The following is a 19617-nucleotide window of genomic DNA, read 5'->3' on the forward strand; positions in this document are numbered from 1 at the left end:
CCACGCAGACATGGGGAGAATGTGCAAACTGCACACGGACAGTGACCCAGGACCAGCATTCGAACCCCCAGCCCTCAGCGCCATACGCAGCAGTGCTAACCACTGGGCTGCCATGCCGCCCCCAACTATCACCACTTAAGTCCTATTTCATTACGATTAACGGGAGTAGCCCCATATCCAATGGCCTCCTGCAATCCCATGGCCTCCCCAGTAAGTGGTCACGCTGGCACCAATTTGTACTGCTTTTGGAAAACGTGAACCTGGCAGATGGGCACCTGCCATGGCACCCGAGGAGGTGAACAGCCATCTTCCCCCACAGGCGTGAGCCCGGAGGCACTGAGAATGCTGCCCCTGTGCCCGGTGTTGGGGGTAGGCAACTGGGGGGTTGCAGCCCCAGTTGGGAGGGGGGCGCAGATGGGGCGGGAGGTCGACCGTGCGCAGGTCCTCCATGCCAACCCTACGCTTGTTCCCATTCTGGAGCATCCTTCGTTCCTGCCCGTTTGCCCAACGGTCACCCATAACTCCTACTGATTGTCCCGGCCTCCAGCCTTGCAGCTGAAGGCTACTGCTAATCGGGTATTGCCAATCATTGTTAAGTGCGCACTTCACACTTCTCAAGAGGTTCCGCGTGGGTGGGGCGGCCATGTAGCCATGTGGGGTCATTGCCTAGCATCCCAATCATACCTTGATGCATGGACATTGCTTGAACACTGGCGGGATGCACCACCACAGACGCAGCGGCCAACCTTCAATCACCCAGGGGATGGCCCCCAGGCACATGTCCATGGCCGAGTGTGTGGGGGCATGGCATGTCGGGGTGGGGGGGGCTTGTGCATGGGATTGGTGGTCGGCCCACATTGGGAAACAAAGCCAGAGGCATCATACTGGTTGTGGTGAGAGTATTTTAAAATTCCTTGTACAAGTGTACACCACTACCCCACTCGCCCAATGGTGCTGCCCCAATATCTCTCCCCCCTCTCCCTCCTTACCATCTACCCCTCCCCCATGTCCTCAGTGATCCTCAAACGTGCTTGACCTTCCTTGCTCTACTGCTATATGTCCAGGTGTATCCCCAGGCTGCACATCAGAGGTGGTGGCAGCCAGCTGCTTACCCCGTCCCGTGGCCTTTGATGTCCCGGGCGGGTGTCCTCTGGGGCCGGAGGGTGCTAACGTACTTGACGACGGCACATACACAGCCGTGCCACCCTGCTCCGGGTGTTGCCTGGAGATGCGACCTCATCACAGAGGTGGAACTGGGGAGAGCTGGTGGCCACCGTCGCCTGTCCATAGGATGGGTCCGAGTTGCCACCCTGCGCCCCCTCCTCCCACTCGGTGCCCCATAGGGCCCTGGGGTTCACCTCTGGGTGGAGAGGTAGATGGATTGAGCCTGACTGCCCCTGCGTCATCTGGCTCTGCCAGACCTGGTGGCTCCCAATGTCGGCACCAAGGAGTCAACGCCATCGACGATGCTCCTCCATGATTGGGACATGCTCTGAAGTACCTTGGCAATGCCCTGCTGCGACTGTGACCAGCTCTGCAGCGCCTCGGCCATTCCCATCTGAGACCGGGACATGTCCCTCAGCTGCTCATCAATTTCAGCCTGGTACTGTTTCACGTCCCTCAGCAGGTCCTCAGCCATGGCCGTCACCAACTGCGCCACACTTTGGGACACATCTACTAATGCTGCTGGTGTTGTGCCCCAGGCTCTTAACTGCGGCCGCACCCTAGCAGTGTTGGCCTCGGTGCCATACATTGCTGGCGACATCGCCTCCACCCAAGTCTCTGGGTCTCCCCCAATCATCAACTGGAGTGTCGCTGTCATCTACCTCTGAATGTCCCGGCCGCTCTCTAACGTCTCCATCAGCTCCGAGATAGCCTGCTCCAGAGGCTCAGCATGTGGCTGGGATCCAGCTGGGTCCTTAGATCCAGCAGCTCTCCGACTGCTGTCTCGCCTGGGCGTTCCTGCCTCCACCTGATGCGTATCAGATGCTGTTTGGTGCTGACCAGATTGTGCCCCAGAAGCCTGTCCACTAACGTTGCCCACCAAGGTGTGTGTCTCTGCGCTGGTGGAGACTGAGGATGACAGCTGTGACGCATCGATTGTGGCATCCTCCGAGCTCTCCGAGGTGGTCTCATGGGAAGCAGGGGAGGGGCCCACCCAGATGGGCAGGTGATGTCGGCAGAAGCACCTGTGGGAGAATGAACACGTGGTCAGTGGGAGGGAGGGGTCAGTCAGTATGGCAATGACAGCTTACATTTGACAGGTCCTCTGGGTGGGGCCCAGTAAATCCTCACCTCTGTGGAGTGTGGCGACCTCTGTATTGATGGCCTCTCTGACACCTCCAGGTCCGTTCCTCGAAGGTCGTGAGGATGCTTATATCCAGCAACCCTCCGCCAATCTGGGCCCTCTCATGACGATTGTGGGATAGCTTTTCCTGCGGAGACAGAGAGGGCACCATTAGCTGCATGTACTGTTCACCTTGGTTGGGGCGGGGGGGGGGGGGAAGGTTTATGGGGGTTGAAGTCAACTCAACCGTGCTGCCCATTTGACATTCTTGCAGCACAGGGTGCTAGTCCTCCTGGTCACGTTTCCCGAACTGTCGGCCAATGCCACTTCATCCCAGACGGCACTGGATACCCTGTGGCTCACCCTCCGGGACACTCTGGGGGGGACAGGACATCCCTCCTGGCCTGAACGGTATCTAGCAGCCTCCCCATGTCTGCGTCACCAAACCTTGGGGCCAGTCGTCTCGGCGCCATGGCTGTGAGCTGAGTGGACCTGGTTGTGCAAGTGCTGTTTTAGTGCTTCTCAGCATTGTTAATGGGGGCCTGTCGAGCGCGGTCCCAGCAAATCAGCTGGCGAGCCTTCATTTGCAGCCTGAAGCACGTGGGGACTCGCTAAGTGGACCAATTAACATTTATTGCGATGCTGGCCTCACCGGGGTGAGCGATAGGAAGCTTGCGGCAGTTCCCACTCGCTACCACACAGAAATGTTTCCGGAGAAGCACGCCCACAGATTTTACTGCTCAGAAACAGGCTTGTTAGCTGATTTGGCTAGCTGAGTCTCCTCTTTCCTTACTTCATCTAACCCTATCATCAAATCTTATTCATTTCTCCATCTTACACTTCCATTTAAATACACCTATGATATTTGCTTTAACTACTCCCATGTGCTTGAGTGTTCCGCATTTTACTGAGATTTTTTATTGAACTTATTAGTGACTGTCTTAGTTTTGGATTCCCTACATACACACACACCAAACAGTTTTCTCTACACCTGCACTGTCAAACCCCTTCATACTTTAAAGATCCATGTTAGCTCATCACTCAGCCTTCCCTTTCTTAGGAAAGAGCCTCAGCCTATTCAGTCTTTCCTGTTAGTTTATCAGTGCCTCTATATCCTTCTTGAAATGCGGATACCAGAACTGTGCATAGTACACAAAGTGTGATCCACCAACAGTGCTATTCTCTGGCCGTGTTGCGCTCGAGCAAGAGCACAACACGGCTGGAGAATCCCGGGAGAGGCCCCCCACGGTCTCTTGGCAGGCTTCACACCTTGCGGGATTCACCCAAGTCCTGTGAAGCGTCTGAATCGAACTCCGCCCAAAAGTGGCAAGACAGAAGGATGCTTGATAAAATAGGTCTTAAACCTACTTGAGGCCGACCTACTCTGGATACACCAGCCTCCCTCGATTCACCGGCCTCCCCAGCGAGGCTGCAGCAAGGCGCCAATCAGTACTGGTCCACAAGAATTTGAACTAAGTGAACGGCACTCCGGGGGGTCTCCTGGGCCACTTGAGGCCCCTGGGTGGTCAGGGACCGTGCAGGGTGGCCCTGGCCCTCCCCCTGGAATGCTGGCACCTTGGCACTGCCAAGGGTCAGGGCCCTGAGGGGGCCATGCCGATGAAAGGAGGATTGAATTGGGTTATAAAGGTTTGGAGGTGCAGGACAGATAAATAGGGCACTCTGGGAGGTGGGGGGTAGGGTTGTAGGGTGTGCTGTAGCGGGGTTGTACTCACTTGGGACGTGGGAGAGGGGGTAGTGTTATGTGTGAAGCGGGTGACATTGCCTATGGGTATGGGGTGTCCCACATGCTCACTTAGAGATCGGGGTACCTTTTCAAAATGGCTGCTGATCTGAGTTCAGCTCCCCAGTGTGGAAAAGAAAACCGAACAGTGGAATTCTCCGTCAGCGGGTTCCATTGCCAGCAGCGGACCCACGCCCGAGGTTTTCCCGACGGTGTGGGGTGGCTACAATGGGAAATTCCATTGGCTGGCTGCCGGAATGGAGGATGCCGCAGCCAGCGGGGGCGAGCCGCGCAGGTAAACGCGGCTGACTGATAGGAGAATCCTGCCCTAAGTGTGGGCGAAACCGGTGAGAAGTGACCAAGTGTCATTGGATAGCGGCGGCGAACTTGCCAGCACAGCCAGCGGGAAACTCCCTGGGGAAAACCGCCACAAATGAACTTAGAAATGTTTCCATTGAATCGTGCCCAATACAAGTTGAACGTAACTTCTATGCTTGTCAATTTTATTCTCTGGAAATGGGCCCCAGTTTTTTATTTGCATTTTTTATTACCTGGGTAACTTGTGTTGCTACTTTGTGATTTGTTACCTCCTGTGCCTTCCTTTTCAAGACTAATTCCTCTGTATTCTTCCTACTCAAATGCACCGCCTCACATTTATCTGTATTAAAATTCATTCATCATTTACAAATTCATTTGTCATTTACACTCCCATTTATTAATATCGTCTGTCTTATGTTTTGTTCCAGTATTAACTATACTTCCTAATTTGGTGTCATTTTGGAATTTTGAAACTATACTTCCAATTTCACAAGTCCTAATCATTTATGTATTTGGCAGATACTAAATTGAAGTATGGGAAGTTGCTTAATTTTTGCTTCATATCTCAGAATGCTGAAATAGATTTTAAAACATTCTCAATGATTAGCTTAATGCCTCTATTAGAAAGGAAGGAGGCAAAAAGCAGGAAACTACAGGCCAGTTAGCTTAACACTTGTGGTCGGGAAATTGTTGGAATCTGTATTAATGAGGTTAATCAGGGCACTTGGAAAATCGCAAATCGAGCAGAGGCAACATGTTTTGTGAAAGGGAAGTCAGTCTAACTAATGTATTGGAGTTCTTTGAGAAGTATAAGTAATGTGGATAAAGGAGAACCTGTGGATGTGCTGGACTTAGATTTACAGCAGGCATTTGACAAGGTGCAACCATCAAAGGTTACTATGCAAAATAAGAGCTCCTGGTGTAGAGGGTAAAATATTAAGTCATTGGGAGGATTGGTTAGCTAATTAGAAAGCAGAGAGGGAGATATAAATGGGTGTTTTACATGTTGGCAAGATATGACGAGTGGATTGTCACAGGAATCAGTTGCCGGGGCCTTAACTATTTACAATTTATATCAATGACTTGGATGAAGTTACTAATGTGTGGTTGTTAAATTTGCAGATGATACAAATGTTAGGTAGGAAATAGTAAGTTGCGAAGAGGACGTACGGAGTCTGTAAAGTGACGCTAGATAGGTAATGAATGGGTATAAATTGGCAGATGGAATATGATATGTGGAAATTTGAACGTGTCCACTTGAGAGGAAGAATAGAAAAGCAGCATATTATTAAATGGGAGAGATATTGCAGAACTCTACCAGTTGTCCACAGGGAAAACGGGGACACCAGTTGAGAACGGTGAGGAGGATGGCTATGAGCACGGGGAGAAGGCAGGGCCTATGTTGGCCGGCCAGCTCCGGAAGGAGGCGGCGGTAATGGCGCGAGGAGATAATTCAGGTGCGGGATAAGATGGGGAATTTGGTGGTGGCCCCATGAGCAGATCAATAAGTATTTGAAAAGTTTTATAAGGAGCTATAGATCGGAGCCACCAGGGGAGGAGCAAGGGATGAGGGTGTTCCTGGATGGATTGGAGTATTCCGAGGTTGTATGAAGAGGATAGAGCAGTCTTGGAGGGGCTGGTGGGGGAGCGGAGGTGAAGGAGGCGATCAGCGAATGTAGGCAGGGAAGGTGGCAGGACCTGATCCCAGTTGATTCTATAAGAAATTTAAGGATAAGTTGGCGCCATTGATGGTGGGAATGTTCGAGGAGCGATAGCAGGGGTGTCTTGCCACAGCAATGAAGTATGGCTGCGATGTCGCTGCTGTAAGAAGGATAGAACCCAGTGGAGTGGTAGATGCCAAAATATTGGCAAAGGTTCTGGCGGTAAGGCTGGAGGGATATCGCCTGATGGCGATTGGGGGGAGACCAGACGGGGTTCGTGAAGGGGAAGAGGCAGCTGTTCTCGAATCATGAGGTGCTGAATGTGATCCTGTCTCCGATGGAGGTAAGGAGACGGAGGTGGTGTTGGCCACTGGATACAGAGAAGGCGTTTTGATTGGGTAAAGTGGGGTTACTGGGATGGTGGTATTCGAGAAATTTGGAATTGGGCCGAGGTTCGTGGTGTGGGTACACTGTTGGTACAAGGAGCCCATAGTGAGCGTTCGCACTAACCGTATGAATTTGGAGTACTTTGCACAGGAGTATGAGGCAGAGGTGCCCCTGTGCCCCCCCACCCCCCCACCCCCCCCCCCCCTGTTTGTTTTGTATTGGTATAGGGCCCTTGGCCATCGCGCACAGGAAACTCTGGCTGTGGAAGGGCTTGAGTGAGGGGAGGAGGGTGGAGTATATACGCCGATGATCTGTTGCTGTACATCTTGGAACCGAGCGTGTTGGTGGGGAGTATAACGGAGCTGCTTCAAAGATTCTGGATGTTCTCTGGTATAAATGGAACTTGGGCAACAGTGAGTATCTCATGCTTTCCCAGCTGGATTTGGGGCAGGGGTGGAGGGGCTACCATCTCTTTGGCGGCAACCCACTTTAGGTACTTAGGGGTTGCAGGGGGCTCGGGATTGGAGTGGGCTCCAAGATATAATTTACTAGTGTGATGGGAAAGGTGAAAGCCGATTTGTCAAGGTAGGACAAACCTCCCGCTGTCGTTGATGGGCCGGGGTTGCAGGCAGTTAAAATGCTTGGGGCTGGGTCAGGGGAAATGCCAATTGTAGGAATCATGGGTTCGAGCTGGGGAGGATGGGCATGCGAGGCTTCGGAGATGGGATGAGAGGGAAAATCAAGGAAATGAAGACTTGTTTCTGGGGGACGATTCACGAGTCTGGAAGGAGTGGAGAGAGAAGTATGGATTGGCGCAGTGGGGGGGAAGATTTTCGGTACCTGCAGGCTCGGGATTTCACCAAGGAAGGTGTTCCCGACCTTCCTGATGGTGCCAGCCTTCTCGTTGCTGGTAGATGGTTCTGTCAGCGGGAAGGCTGGAGAGTGGGTGTTTTGGCGATCTATGGGAGGAACCTGGAGATGGTCATGGTGCCTATGGAGGGGATTAAGCCGAAGTGGGAGGAGGAGCTGGGGATGGGCGATGGAAAAGGGATTGTAGTGTGAAGTTCTGCAAGGGTAAATGCCTCAATCTCGTGTGCGAGGCTGGGGCTGATGCAGTTGAAATTCGTGCATAGGCGCACCTCACAAACCCGAGGATGAGCCAGCTGTTTGAGGTCACAGAGGATGCCTGTGAGCGATGTGGGAGGGGCGCCGGAAACCACATTTGTATGTTTTGGTCCTGCCTGAAACTGGAAAGGTTTTGGAGGGTGGTATTTAGCACAATCCTGGGGGTCTTGCTCATGGATGTGAAGCCCGGTCCCCTACAAGCCAATTCTGGGGTGTCAGACCGGCCCAAATTGCACACGGGTGCCAGGGCATATGTCTTAGCCTTCATCTTGCTGATCACTCGTGGGCAGGTCCTCTTGGAGTGGAGGTCTGTCTCTCCACCCTGTGCCTCGGCATGGGGATGGACATACTGGAGTTTTGACCCTGGAGAAGAAGTTTGAGCTGAGGGGGGGGGGCAAAGGAGGGATTCTACAATTCTTGGGTTTGTTTATTATGTACTTTCGGGAGTTGGTTGACTGTTGAGGGAAGATGTGGTTTGGGGGGGGGACTGTTTTACATAGATAGAATTTAGAGTGCAGAAGGAGGCTATTCGGCCCATCGGGTCTGCACCAGCTCTTGGACAGAGCATCCTACCCAAGGTCAACACCTCCACCCTATCCCCATAACCCAGTAACCCCACCCAACACTAAGGGCAATTGTGGACACTAAGGGCAATTTAGCATGGCCAATCCACCTAACCCTGCACATCTTTGGACTGTGGGAGGAAAACCGGAACACCCGGAGGAAACCCACGCACACACGGGGAGGATGTGCAGACTCGCAGAGACAGTGACCCAAGCCGGGAATCAAACCTGGGACCCTGGAGCTGTGAAGCGATTGTGCTATCCACAACGCTACCGTGCTGCCCACGGCAATCTTGTTTATATGTTGGGGTGGGTTTGTTTCTGTTTCTTTAGTATGGTAAAATTCTGAAAATGTGGCGAATAAAAATATTATTAAAAAAAAGATTGCAGAACTCTTGAGGTATGGAGGGATCTAGTACATGAATCTCACACTGTTATTCTGCAGTTACAGCAAGTGAATAGGAAGGTAAATCAAATGTTGGTGTTTATTGCAAGGGCGATAGAATGTAAAAGTAGGGATGTTTTGCTACAGTTGTACAGGGTGTTGGTGAGACCATATCTTAGAGTACTGTATACATTTCTGGCCTTATTTCAGAAAGGATATAAAAATGTTAGAAGCAATTCCGAGAAGGTTGACTCAACTGATGCCTAGGATGTGGGGGTTTTCTTACAAGGAAAGGTTGGACAGGTTGGGCCTGTATCCATTAGACTTTAGAAGATAAGAGGCGATTGTATTGAAACCCCCAACAACAATCCATTTAGGAAAAGAGAAGAGTACAGAAAAATAGTACTCATTACTATTAAAACTAATTTCTTCTTGCAGGATCCAGTGGCTGTCTCGCATGTCTCTCCCAGGTAGACATTGCAAGATTATTTTCCCTCATTTGATTTTTCTATCCCTATTTCTATTCTCAGAGGATGGGTAACTTGCGCCGGTAACTTCTTGTTGTCGCCTCTCAATTGCTTATTCAGAATTGCCCATTTAAAAGGAGTAATTCTATCACACTTCAATTCCCCTAGGAGATAGTGTGTCCTGACCAGTGGGAGCCAGATTAGATAATCAGATCAGTTCAAGGTCTCTGTGTCCCGGTTAATATGCGTCCAACTCCACATATGCTAGGTTTGATTCTTTGTATACTTTAAATCTGGTATGGCGACCCCTGAGACACTGCAAAGAAATTCCTCTTCTCCTTGTCACTTTTTAAATGGCAGAATGCTGCAGCTCTTGGATGTGACCCTCTTGATCACCTCATCATGATTATAGCTTGGTATAATGGCTGGAGCCCAATTTCTTAATTCTTTCAGCCCAGTTTGACATTTCAGCATATAGTTGATCTCCGTTGGTGTTACCAACAAGCAAAATTTAGAAAACCAGGGCCGGGATTCTCCAAAATCCCGCCCAAGTGTTGATGCCAGCGTCAAAACCATCGCGAGCGACGGCGGCATCAATGGGCCATAAGGTCCAGTCATTCTCCCCTTCCTCGGGTGCTGGGATGGCGCCGGAGTGCTGTGCGCTGCTCTGGCGCCAAACCCCGGCCCGCCACGGCCAGCGCGTGTCCGCACATGCGCGCCATGGCTGGCGCGGGTCCACACATATGCGCCACGGCCGTCTCCGTGCCGGCCCGCAGGCAACATGGCGGAGCCCTCGGGCCCAGCGTGGAGGAATGTAGGCCCTCCCGGAGTTAGCGCGCCCGCCGATCGGTTGCCTGGCCACCATGGAGGCCCCCTCCCGAATCGGCTCCCACCGCCCCCCAACCAGGACGGTGTCTGCAGCCAGAACGCCCAGGTCCTGCCGGGTAGGACCATACGCAAACAACGCCAGCGGAACTCCGCTCAGCCCGTCGAGTGCGCAGAATCGCCACGGGGGCTACTTCAATGGCGGCACCGCGGCAAACCGCGCCGGCGCCAAATCTCCGGTCGCCGGAGAATCGGCCAGCCTGGCATCGGAGCGGCATGGTGGGATTCGTGTCCTCCCCCGGCGATTCTCCGACCTGGCGGGGGCTTGGAGAATTCCCGGCCCCTATATCTCGCCATCTTCTGGTCAGACCAGCAGGGCATGGCCTGCGACTGGATCGGATGAGAAGTAATACAGGGCCTGAGATTGAATTGAGGAGTGAGTATGGGAATGGAAAGTGCAGTATTTGCATCTAATGGTCCCTGGTAATCTTGTTAAAGGTATGTGATCACTGTGGGCCAATAAAATGCCTAGAAATGGGCTCATCGATGACCAAATTCCACAAGATCAGTGATTGGTACATCACTGATATCAGATAAAGTCCATGACCAAAATGTGGCTGTGGCACTGTATATGGAGAAAGAAAGAACGTGCATTTCTGTAGAACCTGTCACAGCCACAGGATGTCCCAAAATTTTTGCAGGCAATTAAATAATTTTTTGAAGTGTAATCACTGTTGTGATTAAGGGGTACCTCGCCTGACACTACCCAGAATACTGGGTATAATCGAGGATCATGTTTCCTTTGATAAATGTAGTAACACTGAGACATTTTCAGAATGGATGCTTCAGGTCTCCAGTGCATGGAGGACAAATATTTCTAAGTCTAATTGGGTGATTGAAAATCGGGTTAAACCATTTTGATTATTAAGTGGGGGCTTTTGTTTTACATATGCGATTCGACAACATTGAGGATATCTAGACAGTATATGCCTTTTCGTTCCATTTTCAGACCAAATGTTTAGGCAACCCTTGCCTGTAGAAATTTGACATACTAAATTAGTTCAATGCAGTGGAACAAATTGAATCATAGCCTTAGTTCTAATCAACCATCCAGCCTGGAGGGGCAAATGCTGGAACTTGTTCTTCTGCTGCTCTGAACTTAAAATATTTTAGAACCAGCAAAACCATATCTTGGCTTCAGATATTAGAATATTTCCTCCTTTTTCCACTTCCCTATTCCTTCCTACAAGCAAGTTATAAATCTTGCATTGTTCCTGTCCTGAGCTCCCAATCATATGAATGGACCCCGATTTAAACATTGGACTTTGACAGTACACCCTCTGAATTAGTTATTTTTCTTGGACCTGATGTTTTCCACAAAATTAAAATTGTATTTCTCTTGTGTGGCTCTGTTTCTCAGTCCACAGACTACAACATACTTAGCACCAAATATGGTTGATATATTACATGTTATTTTAATAATTGTTTAAAAAAACACTTTCAATTTTAATCTTTCATAGTCAGCTACAGGACAATGTCTTCATCATTTGTTTACAAGTTAAGTAATCGATGGACATGACACAAATGCAGTGGAGAGATCATTTTAATTTGACTACAAATCTGATGTGCTGTCTTCTCTCTGACCACTATCGCAATCTGCAGCACACTCCTAATGGTGCATGATATTGCAGTATAAATAACCTTCAGAATGACTCCTGGGCTCAAAATGAACTTGGCAGTTACAGTGGAGCAATTTCAGCATACTATGTAAGGAATATTTAACAGAATTTCAGTAAACTTTGACTGGTCTGTAAATCATTAGATTTTGCTGTAGCTAGACTGTTTTGCGGCTAAAATCTCAGCCCTCCATGTGGCATATTGGACACAAGAAAACAAGGATCAGGTGTAGACCGTACAGCCTGTCGAACCTGCTCCACCATTCAGTATGATCGTGGTTGATGTTGGATTTCAACTCCACTTTCACACCCACTCCGCATATCTCTTTATTTCCTGAAAGACCAAATATCCGTCTATCTCAACATTACATTTATTCAATAATGGCGCTTCCACAACACTCTGCAGTAGAGAATTCCAAAGGTTCACAACCCTTTGAATGAAAAATTTGTCCTCGTCTCAGTCCTAAATGATCATTCGCTTAGCCTGAGACTTTGTTCTTGTTTTAAGTTTCCCCAGCCAGCAGAAACAACCCCTGCGTCCAGCCTGTCGAGTCTCTTCACAATCTCATAGGTTTCAAGGAAGTCTCGTTCTTCTAAAATCCAGAGAATGTAGGTCCAATTTACTCAGCCTCCTATCACAGGACTACCCTCTCATCCCAGCGACCAATCTAATGAACCTTCGATGTACTGCCTCCAATACAAGTATATCCTTCTTTAAAAATGGAAACCAAAATTGCACACTATTCCAGGTGTGGTCTCATCAAGGTCCTGCACAATTATTTATATCTGTATTCCAATCCCTTTGCATTAGAGGCCAACCTGTATTTGCTGTTGTAATTTCTTGGTGTAACTACATGCGAACTTTGAGTTCCATGGACGAGCATACCCATGTCTGAACATCAACATTTACAAGTTTTACATTTTGTAGGAGTCCATGCACAGAAATCAGTGTAACTAGTGGGCATGTACAAAAATAATTTCAAGGGTGAATGGAATCTTTGCTTTATCTCACAGGAGGGCTAAAATACAAAAGGCTGGAGGTTTTGCTACTGTTATATAAAGCTTTGGTTAAGCATTTAGGGTATTATGTTCACACGTGGGCCCCACACCTCAGGAAAGTATTAGCCTTGGAGGGTGTTCAGCACAGGTTCAGCAAAATGACACCAGGGTCAAAAGAGTTCATTTGTGAGGTATTATTTGGATAGACATGGCTTGTATTCCCTTGAGTACAGTAGATTAAGGGCTGATCTAATTGAGGTGATTAGAAAGATTAAGCAATTTTATAGGGTAGATAAGAGAAAAATTATTTCCTCTAGAGGGTAGTCTAGATTTTCGAGCAAGCGGCTCAACCTTGAAAACGTGACTCGGGCCCTTCAAGGAGATGTCAGGAGGCACTTCTTCACACAAGGGTAAATGGAATCTGCAACTCCCTCTCCTCCAAATGCTGGTGAGGCTGGGGACCCATTGAAAATTGCAAATTAGAGATGGGAGAAGGCAGGAGAATGGGGATGAGCAAAATATCAGCCATGATTGAATGGCGGAGCAGACTTGAGGGACCGAGTGGCCTCATTCTGCTCCCATGTATTATGGTCTTAGTTTTTTTAAGGCAAGGGTATTAAAGTTTGTGGAACAAAGCCAAGTAAATTGAGTTAAGATACAGATGTGAAAAAAGCTAAGCTGAGGGGCTGAATGACTCACACCCGTTAGTCTTTACTTAAAGTTTAAAACAGATGCTGATTTCAACACTGAAACTTCCTGCAGCATTACGCTGACTGCTGGGCCAGAATCAACAACACTGAGCTTGTAGCTCTCGGCTGAATGAGAGTGACCATCTTCGTAACAAGCTTCCCACTGAAATACAATCCCAAATGCAGTGCCGTTCTACTGAAACAAAAAAAGTAACATAGCTCTGCATTTCTTGTAATCCTACTCGATCATCAGCCATTCCCAATCTATCAGTTACTTGGGATGCTTCCTCCACTCACAAATTATTTTCACTTCCAGGACAATGCAAAGACACATAGCAACCTGTCATTCTGAGCCAATCCAAATGAACAACACCGAAACAACAAGGTGTAACAAAATGCTTCAACGGAGAAATGGGGTCGGAATTCGTCTGGGCTGGACCATGGGGCGGGGGGGGGGGGGGGGGGGGGGGGGGGGGGATGGATGGGGTTGGTAGCACAAAACAGGCAGCAGCAAATCTGCAGCCCATTTTAAACCTCATCCCATCTTTCTCAATAAAGTCAATAGAAAATAAATTTTGGTGGAATCTTAAGCGAGCTGCTATCACCTGTTTTGTAACACAGCTTAATCATAGTCAGCCAACTTGAAAATGCCCTATTTACCTACTCCTGCTTCCTGTCCATCAGCCAGTCTTCTATCCATGCTAATATATTACCACCAAACCCCTGAGCCCTTATTTTGTCTATTAACCTTATCGAATGCATTTTGGAAATCCAGGTATACTACATCTACTAATTCCCTTTTTATCTAAACTCCTAGTGACAACCTCAAAAAAAACCTAATATATTTGTCAAACAGGATTTCCCTTGACTTTAACTGCTCGCTCTATCGTTGAGACTTCCTGAATAATAGGTCCTAGTACTTTCCTGACGGTTGATGTCAGGCTAATTGGCCTTTTTCTCTCCCTCCTTTCTTGAATAGCGGATTAACATTTGCTAATTTTCAATTGACTGGAACTGTTCCGGAATCTAGGGAATTTTAGAAAATCGCAACCAGTAAACCCCTATCTCTGTGGCCGTCTCTTTTTTACAATCTTAGGATTTAGGCATTCACATGCTGGGAATTTGTCCAATTTTAGTCCCTTAAGTTTCTCCAATACCTTTGGGAATCCTGCAGATATCACCCCTTTTTGTTTTAGACTCTGAGCAGCATAAGAATTGCAGCATTGCAGATAGAACTCAGTGGAGCCTTCTGTGTAATGAGCTGTTTTTAAATGGATTGTGGTGCACCTGAATTTACTACTCTGAACTGAGAGATCAGGTATAAGTGTGTGTATAATATACATAGAATTATTGCTGATTTTGAAACATTAAAAAAAATCTTCTTAAATGCCTCTTCACACCATACATACATCAATTCTTGGCCCACTGGATCTCTACAGCATTCTGGACTTCACCCAGTCATTCCTGTTTTTTGTGGAGCATATCCTTGAGTGGCTGATTGGAAATTTGTTGCTCATCTCTGACCACTACTCATTCAAGGTAGGTGAGAACAGTCTAGGTATTTGCTTTATTTTCCCTTTGTGGTCGAACACTTTCTTAAGTTCAGTGCTTACCGAAACAGAAACCTTGCCCAGGAGTGGTAGATTCACCATTTGTATATTGTTCACATTGATAGGTTGTGTCACTAAATTTAACAAGTATTTAATTTTTGTTTTGAATGACAGCTCAGAGTTAAAATGCAAGATGCGGTTTGGAATATATCTGCCACCAAAAGCAGAGCGTGTGAAGTGCCCTGTGTTATACTGGCTTTCAGGTAATTTGCCTTCTGTCTCAGCCTTCCTACAGTCCACAGTAACTGTAAAAAGATGCTTTTTCTTTATGGATTAGTTTGCTTTTAACAATTTGTAACTGAACCAGTAAATTGATCTCTAAAAATAAACTTCCATATCCCTTCAGTATTTCACTGGTATCTTACTCATATATTTGGAGATTCACCAGAAGAACAAGGAAATAGTTTTGAAATGAGGCTGCTGGTATGGGTTGCTGCTAGAAAGATAAGGCGAGCTTTTGAACCTTAATGCCTGGCGTTTGGTGTTTTTTGCTTGCCTTGAATATGAAACTCTATTGAATTGATATAATTTTCTGAAGCACAACACATCACATGTCACCTCTTGAGGTAGCTAGGATTCTGCAGAGTACTACAGTATCAGTGTGAGTACTGTGAGATTGACAGGGCTGAACGTATTGCTAAAAAGGGCTGAAGTGCGAAAGGTGGATATGGGGGCCCTGTTAGAGCAGGGCCATGTGATGGGATGTAGACAGGGTCTCGAGATAGGCAGTGGAGTGCCAGGGCCACCTCATTCCTCCATTTCCAAACATTCTTCAGCCTCTTCATTCCTCAGCCGTGTACATTTACAGTTTTAGAATTGTCATTTGGATTGGATGTGTTTATTGTCATGTGTACTGAGGTACAGTGAAAAGTATTGTTCTGCGTGCAGTTCAGACAGATTATTCCATACGTGAAAAGAAAATACATAATAGGGCAAACATAAAATACATAATGTAAATATATAGACACATGTGTTGTGTGAAGCATACATGAATGGAGTACTACTCGGTAGAGAAGATGTGTGAAGAGCTCAGATCAGTCCATAAGAGGGTCATTTAGGAGCCTGATAACAGTGGGGAAGAAGCTGATTTGTAATGTTTGCAGTTGTCACATTTGGTTATGCAAAGCCTATGTTACAATTTTCATTGAGTGATGAACAATTCATACGTCCTTTTATCTAAAATGGTGTGTAGTTGGGCAAAGTAGTTTAAGTCTGATCACTGATTTGCCTGGCATAGGATAACATGATCCATGAGCATATTGGTATGAAACTTGGACAGAAACCATCTGTGTTGGTGGAGGTGAACATCCATTGAACTTCAATCATTGTCTAGCCTTGTGAATAAATATTTGCCTTTCAAAAATTTCAAATGCAGTGGATGGAGAAGAGTTATTTATGGATGCAATGTGAGGCAGTTTACTGGTTTGAACAACAATAATGACTCTTGGGTGGAATTAAATGATTATGGCAGTGGGCCAATCCCTTACTGAAGAGCTGGTAGCCACGCCGCAGCCATTCTGATTGTCCTGATCCAATTTGATGGCAATCGGGCATTTATCTGGTTGGTGACGGAGCCCTCGGCGTCTTCAGGGCAGATATTCCCCCCTCCAAGAATTGCCAGCCAATCAGGCTGACCGTTCTCCAGTAGTAGAAGTGCCACTGGAAGCATGTCCACTCCTGGCACTGCAGTAGGGCTCAGGAGCAGGATCATCATTGCAGCCCTGGAGGAAGGTAGGCGAGGTGGAATTGCAGGGGACAGTCGGGGAGCCCCCAGCATGGTGGGGAGAGGACGGGGGCATCAATTTAAAGGGCAGAAGGGTGTCATCCCATGTGTGTGTCCCTTGCTGCCTGCAGGTCATGTCAGTCTCCTTATTGGGCGCAGACTGGCCAAGCAGAGAGGGAAGCCCCTGTTCACTGCACTGAAGAACCTCAATTGGCCTCCAGGTAGGAAGGCTGTCCTCAGTCCTTCCTGTCCTGGACTTAACTGGGAGATGTCAGGAAGGTGACAGGATCTCCAACCTGCATCTTCCTGCCCTGTATATGACACCCCGCCTCCAGTCTGCATCCAGGCAAATACAGAAAGACCGTGACAATATCCAGGCTTGGGCTGACAAGTGGCAAGTAAGATTCGCGCCACACAAGTGCTAGGCAAAGATCATTTCCAACAAGAGCGAATCTAGACATTCTGGCATCACCATCACTGAATCCCTCATTATTAACATCCTGGGAGTTACCATTGACCAGAAACTGAACGAAAGTGGCCATATAAATATCATGGCTATCGAACAGGTCGGAGATTACGGGCGCGATCTTCCCAAAAGGGAACAAAGTCCCCGAGCGAGAGCGTTTAGCCGCGAGTTTCCCGGCACTACACATGACTATTCGACGCGACTCACTTTGAATAAGGGGCCTGAATGGGAAACGCTCAGCTGAGGCCACACCCAGCCCTGTGTTTTTACATTGGGGAGCTCTGCTTGCCGGAACTCCCCGTTGTAGCGAGAGATCGGAGTGCCATTTTTAAAATGGCGCCCCGATCTCCAAGGCCCCGAATTGGATCCCCGACCTTCTTGTCCCCTCCCTCAGCCTGAACGCAACATGGGAAGGCTTCCCCCCCAAAACCTTCCACACCCACACCGGGTAACCCCGCACCGATCGCATGTGTTTAAAATATCACAGCTTGGCACCTTGTCAGTGCTAGGCCGGCACCCAGGTGGCACTGCCAGGTGCCAGGCTGGTACTGCCGGGGTGCCCAGGTACACTAACAGTGCCACAACAACACCCTGTCCAAAGAGCATGCAGCTGGGGGCCTCCGACCGCCTTGGAGACCCCACGAGTGCCGTTGCGTCTGGTCCCCGTTTGTGGAGACCAGCGCTGAACGGCGTCGCCCGAGGTCCCCAAGGCGAAGGGATTGTATCCCAAAGCCTCAGATACCTCGGAAATCTGCACGTTGGAGTAAAGCTTATGCCTCGCTCTAATATGCAGATTTGCGAAGATGTGATCCTGCCCATTGTGGGCAGGATTCTCCTTGCAGCGTCTCTTGAGATTGAATCTCGTGAGGCATTGCGAATCGGGTAGATCCCAGGAGCAGTGCCTTTCGGCTTTCACTGTGGCCAGAGGATTGTAGCATAGGAATTCTGTGGTGAGTAACTCACCTGCTTACTCCCTAAAGCCTGTCCACCATCTACAAGGCACAGGATCATGAGCTATTCTCCCTTTGCCTGGATAGTGCAGCTCCAACAACATTCAAGAATCTTGACACCAGCCAGGCAAAGCAGCCCTATTGATTGCACCCATCCACAAACATTCAGTGCCTTCATCACTGTTGCACATCAGCAGTGGTGTGCACCATTTACACGATGTGCTGCAGGAACTCGCCAAGTGTCCTTCGACAACATCTTCCAAACTCACAACCACTACCATGTGAACACCACCACCTGGAAATTCCCCTCCAAGCCACCCACCATCCTGACTTGGAAATATATCACTATTCATTCACTGTCACTAGGGCAAAATCCTGGAACTCCCTGCCTAACAGCACTATGAGTGGACCTGCACCACATAGACTGTAGTAGTTGAGGAAGGAAGCTCATCACCATCTTCTTAAGAGCAATTAGGAGTGGTAAATGAATGCTAGCCTAGCCGGCAAAGACCGCATCCATTGAGTGAATTTAAAAAAAAACAAAGCCTGACCGCATTGTCTAAAATACTATTTGTTTTGCCTCTAAATATTCACTATTCATCAATTTAAAAAATAATAAAAGGAGTCTATTGTACAGAGCAATCATGATCTCCATGAGATTATTTTCCTGTTTCTCTACGAAACTATAAGAAAGTCTGGATAGGAGAAAATCTCGTGACAAGGACATAACTGTTTTTTAAATTTGAACTTTTACTGACATATGACAAGGTTTCAAGACTTTTACTGTAATACACAAATAACTAAAAACAACATTGATAAAATACTATTTGAGTAGGTCACTTTTATTCATACTGAAACAATCCCCATTTAACTTGTACAATGACTGAAAATCCCTTTGCTCGTTATACTTTGTCCCAAGTGGATGCTTCATCCTCCCTGAACGTGTCAGAAGCTATTCTTAGCTCCTGAGGATTTGCTTCCTTTCCTTTCTCCCAGCGAGGTATCTCTTAATTCCAAAACTGTCTTTCAAGGTGAGGGACGAATTGGAGATTCTCCCTTTTAGCCAAATCTTCCAGATTCGCTTAAACCCTCACAAACATGGTCACTTAAATTTGAGCAGGAGCTCCCACTGCATCCTGCGTGGTGAACGGTAAAAAGTTGCCTCCTCTACCGCTCTGCTTTCCCCCTCTGTCTTTCTCGTTCTGGGATTCTTGCAGACTGACCATGTCAGTAGGAAAGCCCTGCAACCTGACCCTGAGGTTTCTTATGGTCTGATTTCTTCCCAAAGATCTTGTTGTAGTAAGTAAGGTGAGTCTTGTTTATTGTGACCCAGTGTAGTGTGTATGGGTCCTCCAAAGTATCACAATCAGTGGCTGACTAGATATAAGCTCTTCAACGAGGCAGAAGACCAGAAATACCAGCTGTGACTTTATGCAAAGCAACTTGTGGGAATCAGAGATTTATAACGTTAGGTTGGCTTGATTCGACATGGAAATCAAATTGACATCCAATTTGGTTTCTGTGATTCTCAAGGACAATTAGGAATGGCAATAAATGCTTGCCTAGCAGGCAATGCTCACATCCCTTGACTGAATAAAACAAATTGTGATATTTTGTTCACTGCCTTCATTTACTTTGTTTTCCATGTTTTGTATGTGATAATACTCTTGTGTGGTTAGTTCACCGTACAACCTTGATGTAGTCATAAAAAATGCATTTGACATGGAATAGAATGATAACCCTTT

At 47.8% G+C, this 19617-nt stretch overlaps 1 protein-coding gene across 3 annotated transcripts in view; it reads left to right on the forward strand.

Moving 5' to 3' along the window:
- The window catches only part of esd (esterase D/formylglutathione hydrolase), a 66050-nt gene that overhangs the window by 14235 nt on the left and 32198 nt on the right, over nucleotides 1–19617 (forward strand). For all 3 annotated transcript variants that reach the window (XM_038802647.1, XM_038802646.1, XM_038802648.1), the window contains exon 3: nucleotides 14848–14936. In XM_038802647.1, the coding sequence (XP_038658575.1) occupies nucleotides 14848–14936 (89 nt within the window). The remainder of the gene's footprint in view (nucleotides 1–14847; nucleotides 14937–19617) is intronic.

Source organism: Scyliorhinus canicula, chromosome 7 (assembly GCF_902713615.1).
Source record: "Scyliorhinus canicula chromosome 7, sScyCan1.1, whole genome shotgun sequence".
In the NCBI taxonomy this organism is placed as follows: domain Eukaryota; kingdom Metazoa; phylum Chordata; class Chondrichthyes; order Carcharhiniformes; family Scyliorhinidae; genus Scyliorhinus; species Scyliorhinus canicula.